Source organism: Protomyctophum bolini, assembly GCF_963924005.1.
Source record: "Protomyctophum bolini genome assembly, chromosome: 3".
NCBI lineage: Eukaryota > Metazoa > Chordata > Actinopteri > Myctophiformes > Myctophidae > Protomyctophum > Protomyctophum bolini.
This window is the reverse complement of record NC_137864.1, coordinates 32,996,348-33,016,018: the sequence shown is the minus strand read 5'-3', so window position 1 is coordinate 33,016,018 and position 19,671 is coordinate 32,996,348. Positions and strand designations below refer to the sequence as shown.

The 19,671-nt window shown below is 43.7% G+C and overlaps 1 protein-coding gene across 2 annotated transcripts in view; it reads right to left on the bottom strand.

Moving 5' to 3' along the window:
• The window catches only part of tusc3 (tumor suppressor candidate 3), a 118,224-nt gene that overhangs the window by 61,117 nt on the left and 37,436 nt on the right, over positions 1-19,671 (bottom strand). For both annotated transcript variants that reach the window (XM_080759140.1, XM_080759141.1), the window contains exon 2: positions 11,243-11,412. In XM_080759140.1, coding sequence (XP_080615266.1) covers positions 11,243-11,412 — 170 coding nt within the window. The remainder of the gene's footprint in view (positions 1-11,242; positions 11,413-19,671) is intronic.

The window sequence follows — 19,671 nt, the reverse complement described above, 5'->3', positions numbered from 1 at the left end:
TATCACTCCAGTTCATAGATCTTTGCACCATCTCTCTGTCTGTCAAGTAATAGATTTAAAAATATTGGTCTATAAATCATATCGTAGGGCTGGGCGATACGACTTCAAAACAATATCATGATTATTTCAAACCTTTGTCTTGATTACGATGATTGAACAATTACAAAAAAAGAGTGAAACTTGAACATCACAACTGGTCAGCTATTTTCACAAAAAAATATAATGGTTAACCATACTACTAATCAGTTTAGTAAATGCAAGTGTGTGTGTGTGTGTGGTGCTCATTAACGTCACATAGGTGGGTGAACAACACACGGACCAACACACGGACACGGACATTGCTGTTCCTTGGAGTTCAAAAAATAAAGGTTTTAAAAAATATAAGATTTTCCAATTCAGACACATTGTAAAATATTCCCTAATGTCACTGGTCCAGTTGTGGTTTGTTTGTAGTCTAATGATATGGATATAATACTGATGCCCTGAATGGGAAAATGTAAAGAGTTACGTTACAAGTTACAGCAAAAAGTTCTATGGCGTTAGTTCCAACAACACGACGGCCATGTTGGCGTCTTGCATTGAAAAAGCAGGGTGGCAACGGGATGGCTTAGTGCTTAGTGCAGCCCTGGTTGTCAAAAACACTCAACACAATTCTACCATGGAAGTGTATGAATTATACAACAGTGCAACGAACCAGAGAAACAAATATACACCACTTGTGACAAAGGAGAACAACATGATAGCACAGCGCTCTATGCACGCGCTGAAACTGACATGGCGACTGCAACATTAACACAATTTTTACATACGACTCATGAGGCCGTCATAAGGATTCGAACCGAGAGGTGCCTTGCACGTCTGTGGACGTCATAGCGCACCCTCAAAGATACGGGGCGAGATAAGAATATTCAGAATTTTTCCACTTAAAGTGTTAGAATCATGTAAGGAATTAATTTCATGCAGTTCTCACTTGTAAAAGAGACGCAGTCTCAATGTGTTTTTACAGGTTAAATAAAGGTTAAATAAAAATATATATATATATCGCCACTGTCGGATGGAAACCTTGCGTGTCCAAAACATTTTTTTTCACTATTAAAAATAAAAATATAACAGCAAAAGTAGCGGATTTTCTTCTTTGTGTGCGTTAATTTACACAAAAAACAATAATAATAATATAAAACTGCCAGGAGAGTCGTCGATGATTGCTCTTGGTACATGTAAGTGGAAAGGATCTAAGTTACTATGAATTACTATGAGATAAACAGTCACGGAAATGTATTTATTATTTTATGCACATGTAACACGCAACTCTGCTCACTAAAGTGCAACGACACTCATTACTTTTCAGGATTCAAATATATTAAAAGACAGCTTGAAACGCGGCACGAACATCTACTATTTTGGTTTTGTTTGCTTTAGTATGATGGAGGGCATTATTTTATGGAAGAACACAGAGGTTAAAATATGGAGATATAGAAGGCAACTACAATATAGGACAAATACATCAAACATGAAGATTATTTTATTAGTTAATTTTTTTTAATAATAAAATACAATAATCGCAAAAACCCAGAGCTGTGTGAAAAGGTTTGAAGAGGAAACTCTCAGCAAGTTTGAGTGGCATTTAGGAAACCCTGATTAAATACTGTGAATAATAGCCCCAGATGTTATTTACAGCACATGAAACCAGAAGGCATATTGATGCTGCCAGGGCAGAAACCTCTTATCTCCATGTACATTCGATTTTTCATTTTTGTATTTGTAAAATTAACACTACTTACACCGTCACACAAATGTCAAGCATGAAAACAAAAACAGCAACCTCGACATGTTTCGAACTTGTAGATCTGCTACTTTGTCTACTTTAGAATTTGAATCCTGAGAAGTAACAGTTCTGGACATATGAGGTTTCCACTCAACAGAGACCATACAAAAGCGGCCACACAACACAGGCTTGTCTCATATTCATACAGCCATGGTGGCTCAATTAATCTAATTGCCCACTTTATATTTTAGAGACAGCTGTCAGCTGTGTTTTCGCTTGGCTTTTTTCTTTATCCATCTCTTTTTAATTATTTTTTTTTTTCCCACATCGAATCTCTCACCTATATTCCCCACAAAAGCCGAAAAGATATTTCTTCTCAGCAGTGTCTCCCTTCGTACTGCCGTGGTTCCAGCATGTCTGCTGGATTGAAGCCATACTAATATCACTGCGTGGCCATTAGTCTGGTTCCCCTCGGACTCTATTGGTTAGACCTATAACCAATCAGAGCAGCGCAGCCCGCTACGTCACACACATACTGGGCCCCGGTTGGTTATAGCCAAGGGGCCAGCTAAGCACTCCAATGTTGAAGCGCTGGGCCCTAGTGGTAAGAGGAAGGACTGCAGGCGGACCCGTGGATTCTTGACGAGGAAACCCCGTGCAACCGAGCGCTCAATGTTAAAGCCCAGCTGCACTTCCGCATTTGGACATCAAAATTTGGTGTCCAAATGCTGAATCAGCGAAAAAATGCGGAAATAGACGGTACTTCCGGCAGCCTTCCGGGTGCTTCAAAACGCCACTGAGCAACTTCCACTGACATGAATACCGGAGGGGGCGGAGCTTCGCACCAGTTCAGTCTCTATCCTTTTAATACTCTATGGTTATAGCCTGGTAAGCCCACCCTATATTTGCACACTGGGCCCTAGTTGGACCTACACTGCTGTTGGTCTGCGAAATACGCCCACCACAACTGAGCGACACCAGACTCAATCTGCCTGCATGGGGTAATATGCATTGCAAAGGCAGATTGAAGATTGATTGTAGAACAGCTTCCCTCCCAATGACAAGTTACGTTTTCATTGTTTAATTCGCGTTGTTAATACCTTTTAAGACTTTACATCGGACAGATGTATCTAGGTTGTCAACGGGGCATTGTGATGAATGAATTCCTCAGTCAAACTGTTAAAATAAGGAGATAGGAGGTTTCTGCCAGACAGCAACAATATGTACTTACATATCTGGCACACCGTGGGGGTTCATAGTGTACATACAGTATCTGGCACATAAGGGGGGTCTACATGTACATGCATGTACGTACGTATCTAATGCTCCTTGGGGGTCCACATGTACATGCATGTACGTATCTAATGCTCTGTGGGGGTCCACAGTCAGGGGAGGCTGAGGCCAATTAAGGGGCCCACAGTCAGCGTTTTTCTTTCTTTTTTTCTGCTGCCAGTGCCTTTCTGCCCTCGGTGCCCAAGCAGTGCCCTGGGCGATTTAGAATGGAGCGACGGTCATCTAATTTTCCTGACTGTGTCTCTCCTCATCTCTCTGCCCTCGGTGTGCTGTCCCTCTACCTCTACACTCACCTATCTGACATGAGGCATGCAATGCCAAAAGATACATCTGTAGAGAAATATATATATCACATATATCATATCGCTGCTGTCGGGTGGAAACCAAAACCGCTATTTGTGAGGGCCGGCCAGGCGCGCACGCACGCACGTACACACACTCTCTAAAGCTTTAGTGCACAGCATGGGAAAGGTAAGGCCCGTGCCGAGTGCCGACCCACCGTATACATGAACTTTGCGACCGCCTAGGACCCTGGGAGTTGCTAGCGGCCCAGATGGACAGGCCTGAGTAAGGTAAAGCTTTAATGTCTCAGAGAAGCAATTTGGTTTACACCAGCGATAAAAATATATGATACAATAAAACACATAATGTAGACACACATACACAGCAGCACCAAGGTCACCATCAGAAGAAGCAGCAAGGAAAGAAGACACGTCCTTGCACAACCCGTTTAGGCTTTCGAAGGATGTGGCAATTACTATAGTCTGGCTGCCCAACCACACTAATTACTTAATACCTGGCAGTTAATGTGTTCATTTACAAAACATTACACAACCCGAGAGCAACGATACGGGTGAAAATGTGCTCACGTGGAAGCAAATGTAATTCTGCCTGGTGATACTAATTTGATGTACAGTATAACAGTGTACCAGTGGAGAGAGAGCAGACAGACAGACAGAGAGTGATGTGGGTGCAGGGACCCTTCTGATTGGCCCACTCCCTCATTGCCTAGTGTTCCTCTTAACGCCAACTCCAGGGTCAACGTCTAGCATTCATCTCTCTCCCTCTTTCCTTTTACACATCGCTCTCCACCTGTGTGTGTGTGTGTGTGTGTGTGTGTGTGTGTGTGTCTCCCTCTCAGCTCTAACGATGTGAGGCTATCGCTCATGATAAGACACAGAGAGACACACACACACACACACAGAGAGAGGAGGGGGGGATACAGTGAGAGTGAGATGACAATACCTGCGGTCGCAATAAGATAGGAGAGAGATTTTCCAAACATTTTAGATGACAAAATGAAAAAACACGGTGTGCATAACTGCAATCCCCGTTTTCAGAAGTTGTCCCACAGCTTAATTTGATTGGCTCAGCTGCAGATTTGAATAATAATTTTGAGAAAATATGGTGTCATTTGTGTTTTCAGTTCAAACCTGTGCTGAGCCTATAAAACACAGCTACGGGGAGATGAAACTGGAACAGGAAATGGATCTGAACACTGGGACTATATGTCGGTGCACAGATCCGATCACGTTCCTTTCACCACACTACACCTACAGTACAATGGGCTATATGCAGCCGCCAAGACGCTTCCGGTCGGCAGCCGGTCGGCAGCCGTACGGTCGTGATTTTGTATAGGAATACAGTTCAGTTCTTTAAACGACACTATTTAATTTGATTATGTGATGGCGTAGCTTTTCATAGTTTGTATTATTTGTGTTGCAACGTTGACATGATGACATGAGGTAGAAATGTCTTTCCGACCTAGACGAGTGGACAGACACACTGGAGTGACTGGACTGCAACAATTGAGGAGGAACCATCCCATTTCACCCATTGTTTACTCAAACTGCTGAGGTTTACAGTCAATGTGCGCAGCACTCAGATGTGTACTGAAAGTTTGAGTTAAACTTGGGTGAGTGCCGCAAGCTACAGTAAAATAATTTCGATGTAAAACATTATATTTATACATTATATTTATAGCTATGCCTACTCACTTCTAATCAGTGGTAATCAGTGGTAAATTACTCTAATGTTTTACTTAAGTAAAAGTATACTGCTGCTATGTAGAAACACTTACAAGTCTGCTATTCTCTCTCCCTTCCTCTCTCTCTTTCCCTCTCTCTCTTGCATGCGTGTGCGGCTGTGCGCGCACACACGCATGCACACACACACACACACACAGCTGAGCCGGTCCGCCTCCGGAGCTAGAGGCTCCGGTCTTTTCTGAATCTGAACGCTTGAAATAATGTACTTTCTGACACATGGTGAAGTTGCGAGCCGAGGCGCTCTGGAATGTGAGCGATGCAGCGCTCAACGTTGTCCCGTAGCGTTGTGTCAAAGAGTAGTTAACTACACACTCCACACGTTGGTTTGTTAGTATCAAGTGCTAGTGCAGCTAGCAGACAGGAGCAGTCAGAGAGCGGCTCAGAGCGCCCGTTTTTCTATAATCGATCGTTGTAGCCAGGCGCACCACAGTAAATATTTGTAGTGGCACTGGTGCTCCCAAATATATTTTTAGGTCGCAAAGGTGCATTTGCGACCAAAATGGTCGCTATTTTCGAGCCCTGCATTCTGACCTGAGATCAGATTCTAAAAAAATGTCTGTTTGAAAATGACAGTTTTCTGAAAAAGCTATGTTTCTATGTCAGTTGTTCTTCGATTTTTTTCAAAAATAGCAGATCTACAAGCTCATAGCGCGCCACTTGGTGGCGCGCTATGAGCTTATAGATCTGCTATTTTTCAATAGCTAAAGCATAACATCGCAAAGATTAAAATTCAGGTGCATTTGCGACCAAAATGGTCGCTATTTTCGAGCCCTGCATTCTGATCTGAGATCAGATTCTAAAAAAATGTCTGTTTGAAAATGAATGTTTTCTGAAAAAGCTATGTTTCTATGTCAGTCGTTCTTCGATTTTTTTCAAAAATATAGCAGATCTACAAGCTCATAGCGCGCCACTCTGTGGCGCGCTATGAGCTTATAGATCTGCTATTTTTCAATAGCTAAAGCATAACATAATGCTAACAGCAAAAGGGGTTCCCGCCCCAAAATGGGTTAACCCATTTAGACCTGAGAAAAATATTCTACAAATGTCTTCTGAATCCTGACAGTTTTCTGGGAAAAAAAGCGGCGATAGGCCCGTCAATAAGACAAGACATCTGATAGGCCCGTCAATACATGTACTCTGATGCTACCAGTGTTCTGATAGGCCCGTCAATAAGACAAGACATCTGATAGTCCCGTCACTAAGACAAGACATCTGATAGGCCCGTCAATACATGTACATTGATGCTACCAGTGTTCTGATAGGCCCGTCAATAAGACAAGACATGTACCAGTGTTCTGATAGGCCCGTCAATAAGACAAGACATGTACCAGTGTTCTGATAGGCCCGTCAATAAGACAAGACATCTGATAGGCCCGTCAATAAGACAAGACATCTGATAGGCCCGTCAATAAGACAAGACATCTGATAGGCCCGACGAAAAATGTTCGTCGACGGAAACTATGACTAAATATGATATACATATTTTGTCAACAAAAATAAACTAGACTAAAATGTTAGGAGTGGACTAGAAGTGGACAAGAGATCCAGTAGAAGTAATTTGCTGAAAATAGCAGATCTACAAGCTCACAACTCGTCGTCATTACGACGGCGTCAAGGCCCGCCAAAACACATTTTAGTCGACCAAATCACCACCTGTAGATTTAGGTCGACACAAATCTTATGATATTTAGTCGACTAAAACTAAACTAAACACTAAAACATTCCAGGTGACTAAAATGTGACTGAAACTAAATGAAAACGTTTCAAGAACATTTTTCGTCTACGAACATTTTTCGTAGACGAACATTTTTCGTAATAAGACAAGACATGTACCAGTGTTCTGATAGGCCTGTCAATAAGACAAGACATCTGATAGGCCCGTCAATAAGACAAGACATCTGATAGGCCCGTCACTAAGACAAGACATGTACTGTATGAAAAAGCGGTCTCTCCACCTACTTATTCTCCAGCTGCGGAAGGATGCTATATACTACCAGTCCTTCTAGTGGTGCCGGTTCACGGCAGAATAGTCTAATATGTAAAATAGCCAAAGTGCCGAAATTTGTATTATATAGCCTATAGGACTCTCAGGTTACTTAACTTCAGGTTATGTGGCAAAACATCTCAAGTCACTCACAATGTCACATATAGAGCATGGGTTAGTCATACAACCAATCTGTCTCACATTCCTGGGTCATTAGGGAGGAGTTGTAGGCTTAGGCTATACCATATCATAATAGATTACATTTAGCAGACGCTCTTAATCCAGAGCGATTTACATTAAGCATTATGAATAACAAATGAAAGACTATGGAAGATTAAGTCACTATGCCAAATAAACCTATTAAATACATTTATAGAACCTCACAGTGAAAATACAATACAGTTCAATACGATCACAAATATACAGGCTATGGTATAGCTATGGAATAAGCTGCCATGGCCTGGGCTGACTGACTTTTTCCTCTGTGAAGCGGTCTCTCCAGCTGTTATACACAGCAAACGGTAACAAACGGTGTTGCCCGATTGTGTTAGAGAAATAAGCAACCATTTTCCTGCCAACTATAACTACCAATGTTTTCAAGCAACTTTAATGAAAAACAAGCCCCAAGTCGCTTATAGCAAGCGGACCTGTGCCATTCTGGGCATAGGTCTCCACCAGGAGGATATAGGAGTGTGTGTGACATTTGGCAAAATGTTTAGGAGTAACATAAACATGTGTGGGGTTTCTTTGCAACAATTTTCTTCATTTTGTTGAGGAAATGCCGAGCCAGATCACTCATAGCATCTCTGAGGATAGAATTCTGGATGAGCAGGACATGTGCAGCATTTTGTACAAAAAGGGCCACTCCTGAAAACTTTGGAAGGCAATCTTAGCCAATCAGTGTAGAATCTTAGAAATCCAACAGACTCGTCTTGATCACATGACTACATAGATCATGTGTACCGATTTGCGTGAGATTTGGATGAAATCTGTGCGACTAACATAAACAATGTGTTTTGCAGAAATCGGCCTCATGGTGGCGCTATAACCGGCAGATGTGGAGGGATGCAGGGAAAATGTTTTTCCATGGCCTCAAGGGAGTGCACATAAGTTGTATACAGATCGATGCAGTTATAGGTAAAACAGGAATTACCCTGTTATAGCGCCACCGGAGCTTAGCTGTTAACGGACGGACGGAAGGAAGGAAGGAAAGACGGACAGACGGAAACACGCACGCACACACACACGGACGGAGTGCAAAACATACTCTCTCCCCATGCCTTCGGCCTGGTGGAGACAATGAAATAGTGTGGTTTAAAGAACCGAACTTTATTCCTACAAAATCACGACCGTACGTTCACAGTGAATGAGTGGCTGCCGACCGGAAGTGCTTCGGCAGCCCAAACTGAACGCGGAAGTGTTGGCTGCATATAGCCCATTCCCCAGATCAACCTTCAGCACCGTGGACAGCTATGTGGTGCTCAGGCCAAACGTCAGCACTATGGATAGCTCTGGATACTCGCAAACGAATCCAGGACCATGGACAGCTCTGGATACTCGCAAACGGAACATTGACAGCTCTTACACGCATATAGGAATCCAGGACCATGGACAGCTCTGAATACTCACATATGAATCCAGGACAATGGACAGCTCTGGATACTCGCATATGAATCCAGGACAATGGACAGCTCTAAAGTCACAGCACAGCACACGCATGGCAATTGCACATGACCGTGCACATGTTGCGTTGTCGCCCTTCTCCGTGCATACAAAAAAACCGCAGGTCTCATTGAAAATGAATTACTAGGCGCTATAATCGCTGCCCATCTGAATGGACCTTTAGCTTTTGTTTCACTCTCAAACCAAAGACCAGACCGAATTGAAATACGGAGATACAAGGTTTCTGCCCTATAGCAACGATATACTGTATGCTAGCTGTGTCAGCATCTGAGCATTGTCTTCTGTTCTTATATCTTCATTTTTTCCCCCTACTCCATCAAAGCCATGGAACGATATAACAGTGGGTTTTTCAGCATGGTGATATTGATTTTCCCGCCCCAAAACAAATCAATTTCATATATAGTGAAACGGCCCACTAATCAGGAGATAATAGTAAGAGCTTTCTTTTAAACGGGCCGGGCTGACTGTTCAGACCACACATAACACAATCTCTTTCAGGGTCCAGATTTAAGACATTTTACAGTAAACGTATATGCTGGCTGAAACTCACACAAGCAAAATCCTCTGTGGTGGTAATGTATCAATGTGTAACTCTGAGAGGGTACAAATTTAACCAAATGGACCATTGGCTACATTTTGTACAGTCTGAGTTAAACTAACACTGAGGATATGGACTCGGGTGGCACAGTGGTAAAGTCCCTGCCCACTACCACAAAGGTTGGGGGTTCGAATCCAACCGCGGTGCACCCGGCATTGTCGAGTGTCTCCACAAACACAATTGGCTTGTGTTCGGGGGAGGGTGATATTGGTCCTATGCAGGTACTGCTACGGGCTGGGGGCGGCACCATGTCCGCAGGGGGAGGGTGATATTGGTCCTATGCAGGTACTGCTACGGGCTGGGGGCGGCACCATGTCCGCAGGGGGGAGGGTGATATTGGTCCTATGCAGGTACTGCTACAAGCTGGGGGCGGCACCATGTCCGCAGGGGGGAGGGTGATATTGGTCCGCAGGGAGTTTAGAACGGAAGCTTTACGTCCTCCCGGCGGAGGCTCCTCATTGGAAGGTGAGTCCGTAGGATACAACAGCAGTGACACATATTGTGTGGGGGAGGAATTAATTGGCATAACGACTACATGGAGGCGAAAACGGGTGGGGAAAAAAAGAGGATTTTACTGTGAATATTATGAGCACACGTTTCACACAATAGCTGCACGGTACAGTATGTAAGGATACCAACAAGCAGGTGTGAATGAACAAGCTGAATGCGGGTGCTATAGCCCTTCGTCTATCACCATTCCGCTGCTGTCAAGAAGTAACCTCTCATCTCCATATCTTAACTTCTCGGTGTGTGTGTGTGTGTGTGTGTGTGTGTGTGTGTGTGTGTGTGTGTGTGTGTGTGTGGTTTCTATTACATAAATCAACACCCTACTTGATCATACTACAGTTTCACACTAAAGCATCAAAGGTAGCAGACCCCCAAGGTCGAAACGTGGCGCAAAGTGACGTGCCTGTTTAGAGCTCGCCGATCTGCTACTTTTGAATTTTAATGCAGAAAAGTAAGTACATTTTGGTTTCCACCCGACAGAGACGATTTTGAGCGCCACTGTTCATTTGAAATGTTCAGTTTAGCATCAACAAGTGAACATCAACATGAATTATTGTCTATGAATTTAAGACCACGGCAGCGTTTATCTTATGCTATTAAACCAAACAAAACATAACAAAGTTTCCATCAGGGATCACATTTAGGAAAAATACAGAACACGTTTAATCTTGCATTAGCATGAGCGGTTGGTGCTTTTCCCTCGGGTTCAGTCCCACAAGGCCTTTGTGCAGATAAGTGCTAATTCTATTTTTTGCCAAATTCCAGAATCAACTGCTGGGAAAGCACTGCACAAGGAAGACGTTTCAACAGCACATTGCTCTGTGTAATGGAGGTAAGAGGGTTTTCTGCAAGCACCGAATCGCTCCCATCTGGTAGGATGGCTGTTTGGTTCCGAATAGCCATGTAGAAAACACTCTCTGGTGCATTCACCAACCTGAGGGTTGCGACCCCTCAGGTGGTCCCGAAATGATTTTGGGTGGTCCCGAAATGATTTAAAAATTGTATATATATATATATATATATATATATATATATATATATATATACACATTTTAAATGTGTAAGGGAGTGATGTATGGTTGCCAGTAGATGGCAGAGTTTTACTGTATTAGGTATGCTGCTGTGTTTTGCCTTTTGTCCCTCTGCAGCCACCATAGGCTGAGTTTCCTTTTGTATTCCAAAAGGTAAGGAGGGAGAATTCTGTACTGTGCAAATGAAAACAATTTAAAATAGTCTTATCAAAGTCTGAGTTTACTATAGAACATGACATATCTTGTTACATGAGTCATGTGTTGTGTAAAGGAATATACTGTTACAACAACAGTCCCAACCTCCCTGATAACCCGGAATTGTGCACTATTTACCTGCATACGGAGCACTGCCTCTGGGGCTGCAGCGCGGTGAACATGACGATGACAGAGTAGTTCCTGGGCGGAGCTTTGACGAAGCGCCGGAACTTGTCCCCGTTCATGCGGACCACCGAGCGTCTGGAGGACCACTCCATCATCTGGTCCACCTTCTCCGACAGCACGTTCTGTGTGGAGACACAGGATAGGCCATGGTCACGCTCAAGTTCAACACACTTTACTGCAGCGTATTACACACACAGGGTCTGAGGCATGTCATAATACCCAAGACTAGTAAAGTGTGTGTGTGTGTGTGTGTGTGTGTGTGTGTGTGTGTGTGTGTGTGTGTGTGTGTGTTGTTTATCTACTCCTTGTCTGCAAGCACTAGCTGACCTTTCAGCTCCAACAAACCTGCTTTAATTAACACCACACACACACACACACACACACACACACACACACACACACACACAGCCTTGGGCAGAATTTACAGGGCTGGCGGAAACCATTATAATGGCATAGTTACACTGTTCAGTTGTTAAACAATAGCGTGCGTGCGTATATATATGCGGGTGTGCACATTTATGCGTGTGTATGCTTCTGCAGTGGTAAGATAAGTGTAAGAATAAAAGCGGCCATGTTTTTCCGGCACCCCAGAGCTCCTATTTTTAAGGAATACCGGGAATGATTGTGTTAATGTTGTTTAAACCAGTGCTTCTCAGAAATGCCCTAAATAGTGCTGCCAGGATGAAAGGGTGAAGGCAGATCATTTAGTCAGTTGTGTGTGTGTGTGTGTGTGTGTGTGTGTGTGTGTGTGTGTGTGTGTGTGTGTGTGTACCCCTGTGTCCCACACTGTACTGTACTGTACTGTACTGTACTGTACTGTACTGTACTGTACTGTACTGTACTGTACTTGCTGGACAGAGCTCGGTAAGAACAAGCCAGTGGTTGTCTGAACCAAAGTGCTGATGAAATGACCGAAGTGGCCATGTCGTCACGTTTGTTTTCGAGACCCTCAGAAGCACCACCGATAACAGATGTGTGTGGAAGGCACATTCCAATGTGTGCCTGACAATTAGGCTGAACCTTTCCAGCCGTCAACCGCATGCATTTTCCATCGTGCCGCAAGCTTGTTCACCGTCTCAGCATCTTTCAAACTTTAATGCAAACAGAAATTAATAAATGTTGTGTGGTCGCCCTACTCTCTTCTCTCGCCCTTTCCATTTTGCCACACTTTGAAAATGCACCCAGAAAATGATTCACACGCAATTGTCAGGAATTGTGTGTAGGACCCAAAAGCAGACAAAGTGAGGAAGATCAGCTGAACCCAAACCCAATTTCTTTTGTCAAATTCTCATTTTTGTGTGTTTTTATATCAAAAGTCCATAAAAAATGTTTTAACACTTATTAAAATTAACATCAGACACAGATTAGATTTTTGAATAGCCAACACTAATCTAATGTAATGGGTTATTTAGGATGAACCAAACCTAAAATGACACAGATGTGTTTCTGTTTTGAATGGCTTAAACAAATAAAAATACAAAATACAGGCATTTTATTTTTAAGCTTCACTCTGAAAATCAGATTACATAATGATTTGACATTCGTCTTGCTGCACACTACTGTGGGTCAGCCTTTCTGTTGATTTCACCCTCAGTCCACCTCTATCTCTCTGGTTAGGGTTGATGATCAAGCATCCGTCTGGTTACTTATTGGTCAGTCACTGTCAGCATTCTCCTCTCTCTCTCTGGATGACCACCATATATCCCCTCCCTCCATTCTTCTCCCTACATCCAATTCTCTCTCTCTCGTCGTGTTTGTTCATACATGTAATTTGTTTTTGGTTTGAGCGGTGGCTGTCTGCACTTCTTTCCTCTCCTCTCCTCACTTTGTTTTGTCTTCCCCTCCGTCAGTCAGGCCGCTTCATTCTCTCCATCACACCCGCGGCATTCAGTCTCTCTTCTCCATGTTGTGACCTTTCTCCAATGATGCTCTCTCTCTCTCTCTCTCTCTCTCTCTCTCTCCTAGACGAGTCTGAGCATAGCTTCAATTATTCAGCACCATGCAGGTCTTGCTGCTCGCTACTTCTAACTGGACACACATACACACACCTCCAAAATGCACACATTTGTGCTTGCTTTCCCTCCACGCATACATGCTACCCACAGAGGCACACACAGTATACACACACACGCGCGCAGTTATGCTGCAGGCCTTGCCGGTCTGAATAAAGCTCAGGACTAAATGCTTCTCTCCATTCTGGGGATAATTGTCACTGTGGGACCTGGTGTGCAGAGAAAGAGAGAGAGAGAGAGAAAGCGAAAGAGAGAGAATGGTGGAGACCGTTTGGCAGAAAACTTGTCTGAACAGTTTGTGTTTTTTGTTTTCATAAATCAATGCCCTACTTCTGCTTGATCATACAAGAGTGCCGCACAAAAGTAATGAAAATAGCCAACACACAAGCTCAATTTATAGCCTATTTTTTTATAATTTTTTAATAATAATAAATAAAGGAAAGTTTATTTGGAAATGCAAGGTTTCCACCTGATAGCGGATGCATGTTTGGTTTATTATTCCAGTTATCTACCCAGCCCACAATGGATCGTGTGTAATGAAAGAGCATTATTATTATGAATTGTCATTCAACTGTGATTAGCCATTGTAAAAATGTCTACTATTGACACTGATGACATACAGATGTCCTTTTCCAAATCTTCACAATTTCCTGATCGTTTCCTCAAGGATTTCTGCAAATGCATCTTTTTCCCAGGTTTTATCCGGCCTTCTAATTCTACTGCTTTGCTACTGAAAAGAAGTGTCACTCCACGACACTTCCAGCAAAGGAACTCTATCTATTCAGGGGATCTGAAAATGATTAACATATAACACCTTGGCCAATGGGCCCCTCTCTCCTCGACAATGTTCTCACAGTGCACTGACAATCTACTGAATTGCCAATGGCAGGACATGTGAAGTTCTCAAACGTCACATCTGTACCTGAATGGCCTAGTGACGGTGGTTCAGTACTGTCTTTGTGGTTGTACTTTCTCTTTGGTAAAGTGAGACGTTCTTTACTTTACCTTGACTTGACCCTGATCTATTTACCTGGCATACAGAGTGCACAATAGCAAACACTTTAAGTTGTCACTGCACGTACTGGGGCTGCACCTATCAGGAGTAGGGAGGGGTAGAACGAACTCCTACAGGCTGGGGCTGCACCTATCAGGAGTAGGGAGGCTGGGGTTGCACCTATCAGGAGTAGGGAGGCTGGGGCTGCACCTATCAGGAGTAGGGAGGCTGGGGTTGCACCTATCAGGAGTAGGGAGGGGTAGAACGAACTCCTACAGGCGAAGGTTGCACCTATCAGGAGTAGGGAGGCTGGAGCTGCACCTATCAGGAATAGGGAGGCTGGGGTTGCACCTATCAGGAGTAGGGAGGCTGGGGTTGCACCTATCAGGAGTAGGGAGGGGTAGAACGAAGGCTCTACATCCTCCTGGAGGGAGCGTACAACTGTTGTGTGGGGAGGAACCAATTTCACCCTTCAAAGTATAGCGAGCATGCACACGCACACACATTTTAGTTATTTATTTGAATCCAAAAATTACAATAGATTTTACAAGGAAACAAATATGACGGGGTCGACAGTTCATGTTCACTCAAGGATACACATGGCACCTCCTCCTCCACACACAAACTGCCTATAACAGCCGAAAGAGAACAGTATTTGGCCGCGTGCACACACACACACACACACACACACACACACACACAAACACAAACACACACATACACTCTGCTGGTGCCATATACACACACGCACAGTCGAATATGCATAAGCAGTGGCTCTAATTGCTGGCGTCTTCATTAGGTCTGGCTGTGAATTATTGTGTTGCCAGGGAGTGGAGAAGCCCTTGAAAAGCTATTTAATTAACACCAAACACAAGGATGCGAAAGCTAATCTGCTTGCCCTGCATGCAGCACTGCACCCCCCCCCCCACACACACACACACTCCTGACATACTCTGACCATTAGAAACATTTATTTTCCACCCGACTGAGCACAGACAGCACCAACTCACTGTGTGTGTGTGTGTGTGTGTGTGTGTGTGTGTGTGTGTGTGTGTGTGTGTGTGACAGTCATATTTTGGTATGTTATTTCACCCGACACGGTGACACCCACTCAAAACTCTATCACTGATGACTCTAAAAGTCATAAAGCAACACCCAAGCGCGCGCACACACACACACACACACACACACACACACACACACACACACACACACACACACACACACACACACACACACACACACACACACACACACACACACACACACACACACACACGAAGATGCTCCAATATTATGACTGCTTATTGACGAGGAGGCGAGGAGGAAATTAAAGGGTGTGGGAGAGGAATGGAGAACATTACCACGCCGTCACATTTGGGCCAAGAAAGCAAATAAATGGGAACAATAAAGTGTGCGGCGAACAGCAGAAACTGATGTGGTGCGAATTTAACGGACGACTTATTACCCAAATTGTGTGCGGGTGTCTGCAGTCTGCACTCTCAGAAGTTAGGAGGCCATGTGACCAGTGCTAAATGAAACCACATTAACTGAAAAGCAGATTTGTTAAGTTCTACCATTTAAAACCTAGGGTGTGTGGGCAACTTTGACGATGGAGAAGGCCACTATAGTTCCACACTCACTCCACACAGGGCCACATTGCATATACTGTCGTATCAAAAATAGTAGATCTGCTATTTTTGCTATGAATTGAAATGCTGAATATTATAATTTTTTGCTGTTTTTTAATTGGAATCCTGAAAAGTAACATGTTTATTTAAAAGCATTTAGTTATAGGTTACTTATGTTAACTTTATGAACTTACTTTATGAACTTAAATGCAAATACATAATACATTGGACATCTAAAAATCTAATTCTAATAGTAGCCTAGTCATATAGACTGAAGTACGCCGGTTGCCCATGATGCCCTATAATCCCATATGGTTGAGCGGAGTTCCTCAGGCTCTATGCTAGTGGTTCTCTGTTTACTGTCATTGTGGGGAAAGCTTTTGATGAAAATAGCAGATCGACAATCTCACAAGCTTTTAACCCATTTTGACCTGAGATCAGATTCTAAAAATGTCTTCTACATCCTGACAGTTTTCTGAAAAAGCTATATGTTTCTATGTCAGTCGTTCTTCGATTTTTCAAAAATAGCCGACCTACAAGCTCGTAGCGCGCCACTCGGTGGCACGGTATGAGCTTGTAGATCTGCTATTTTTCAATAGCTAAGGCATGGGTTTTCAACAGGTGGTCCGTGGACCACTGGTGGTCCGTGGAGGTATTGCATGTGGTCCCTGACCATGCATTTTGTAGGATTTGTTGATTTGTTTTAAATGTTCTTTTCACTAGTTGAGAAACCGTGAACTGAATGACCTGGTGACCTATGATGAGTCCAGTGGCGTGCACAGACACTTTGAGGGGCAGGTGCTCAAGTGAAACAAAAGGGCACCTTATCTGGCGCGTGGAACCACCAGCTGCAACAAAACATTTCTCTAACACACACACACACACACAGCCGGCCCGTATCCAGTACTTCACAGATGGAGGGGTCCAATTGCCAACATGAAATAAGTTCCAGTTCCAGAAATAACCGATTTCTTCGTTTTTTTCCGATTATAAAGTCATTATTTTCGGGTCAAAAACAGGTCTGCACAGCAGAAACAGCCTAACCTACATTTTTGATGAGCCTGCTCTCTGGTCATTTTAACTTTTTTCAATATTGGCATATTGCCTATGGTAAATATCATAATAACATCAACACATCAATTTAACTTGAACAACCAATGTCAATTTGAAGCATTCCCTGCTGAGAGAGAGAGAGAGAGAGAGAGAGAGAGAGAGAGAGAGAGACGCATCTCTCTATCGCATGTTAAAGAGAGAGAGAGAGAGAGAGACGCGTCTCTATCGCGCATTAAAGAGAGAGAGAGAGAGGGGGGGGGTCGCGTTAGCATCAAGCTAAGCGTACGTTCGTGGCGGCGGTGGGAATGGGATCATAATATGCATTGGACTCAACAACTTACTCTGACTATTCTTTGTGCTGGATTGGAGCAGTTGAAGGAAATAACGAGGAATATATATCCATTTGAAACGCGGGCTCCGCCATGACACTAGTCACACAGTAAACAAACTTGCACGTTACCACGTGTAGTACACACACACACACGCCAGATTTCGAGAGAGAAACCAGCAACCAGGTATGGAAAAACAAGCCCAAGCGACGTTACAGACAACACAAGCCCAGAATGACGAAGTCGCTTACAAAAAGCAAATTTGCCTGCCCTCAGTGATATACTTCTCCAGTACAGCAGTGCAGAACCGAGAGTGACACATTCTTTTGGATGTAAACTGCGGACACATACATCATGACAAATGTATAAATAAATATATTATAAGCTTTTAATCCAGAATTGATCGATGTCACCATGGGCCACATGCTATACACGTACAAATAAATTATACAAAACAATAAAAAAGTGTAAAAACATTGACGTTCAAAAGGGCATGTTGGTCCAGAGAGGGCCACTAAGGGGTGCTCAAGCACCCCTTGGCGTCTACGTATGCACGCCCCTGGATGAGTCCATCCATGTAGTAATTTACTGACAAGTTGGAGTTCAAGAAATTCAACAGAAAAAGGGAGTTAAGATTCTCAAGAAGGGGGAAATGCACCGGATTGTCTGGTTGAGTCATTATTATTAGGACATTTTACCAGTAGTAGTCAACGGTTGAGAAACAGTAGGATGTATACACATGGGATGCATAGCAAGTGTTAACTTACAAAAGCACTAATCTTAGGCCATATCCCCACCCAACACAATAGTGGTCCCCAGGTTGATTCTAAGTCAGGGTGGGGGTCCCTTGTTCACAATCAGTTGAAAACCCCTGAGCTAAGGCATAACATAATGCGAACACCAAAAGGGGTTCCCGCCCAATATGGGTTTTAAGTGGTAACGGATTCCATGACGCCACTAGCAGCGGTATCATGCGGCCAATGCCAGTGAAATGTGCAAAAAACCAAAGAAGACAACCACCACCGTGGCCCACCAGGGAGTGATACAATCCTGCTCTGTAAAGAAGACAACCACCACCGTGGCCCACCAGGGAGTGATACAATCCACCACCACCGTGGCCCACCAGGGAGTGATACAATCCTGCTCTGTAAAGAAGACAACCACCACCGTGGCCCACCAGGGAGTGATACAATCCACCACCACCGTGGCCCACCAGGGAGTGATACAATCCTGCTCTGTAAAGAAGACAACCACCACCGTGGCCCACCAGGGAGTGATACAACCCTGCTCTGTAGTCACAAGTCACAACACAACATGGATGGATCGCGGGAGGAGGATTATTATCAGCGCGATCTTGAGTATTGATGCAGGAGGAGGCCTAGCACAGATCCCTGGGGGACTCCGGTCGACTAAGTATACAGGGTTTAACTCTGAAGAGTGTACACAATGAAAACCAAATGGACCCATCAGGGTCATACAGTACAAAGGCATGGTTATAGCAACAACAAAAAAAAGACATGAAGCACATGGAGAAAACACAGGACAGAGAGAGACAGAGAGAAGGAGCAAATGGAGAATGTCAGCAGTTATTCAGTGGAGATGACACAGGAGAATAAGGTCATGGAGAGAAGAGGAGGGGAGAACGGAAAGGAAAAGTAAGGAAGGTACCTTGAGAGAAAAGCAGGGAGTCAGTTTGTGATGTATCCATTAGCAGGTGTCCAAGGACTATTATAAAACCCACAGTGAGCCAGGAGGCTGCTATAGCTCCCAGAGGAAGGCCATCTGCTTGATAGGCCCGATGCTGCCGTGAATGCCTTAACCACAATGCTTTAACTCACTGTCCGGTGGAAACCTTGCATGTCCAAAACCATCCCTGCTTTAATTATTATTTGAAAATAACGATTCAAATAAATAGCCAATCTACAAGCTCTACACGCTCATAGAGCTTGTAGATATACTATTTTCACAACTTTTGTGCAACACTTTAACACTCTAAATATGGAGATGCAAGGTTTCTGCCCGAATCTGTGCATAGATTCCCATAGCTATAACATATGTAAGGTCTGTAAGCCCTATAGAGGGTATGCGTAATACACCTACTGAGTGGCAAAAATCTACTTTCTGGCCTCGACAGCCCATTCAAACAGAAAAGTCCTACCTGATTGCATTAAACGATGTTAAGCTCACTTTGCCACTCGGTTTGCTCAGTCACTTCATCCTATTTTACTCAATCTTCAAGGCTCTTGAAGTGCGAACACAAACTCAATACTGGACATTTGGAATAAAGAAGTTAGAGAACTCTGTAGTGCCAGGAGGGGGGAAAATCCTTGCTTGCTTTCTCACTGACTCACTCACTCACGGA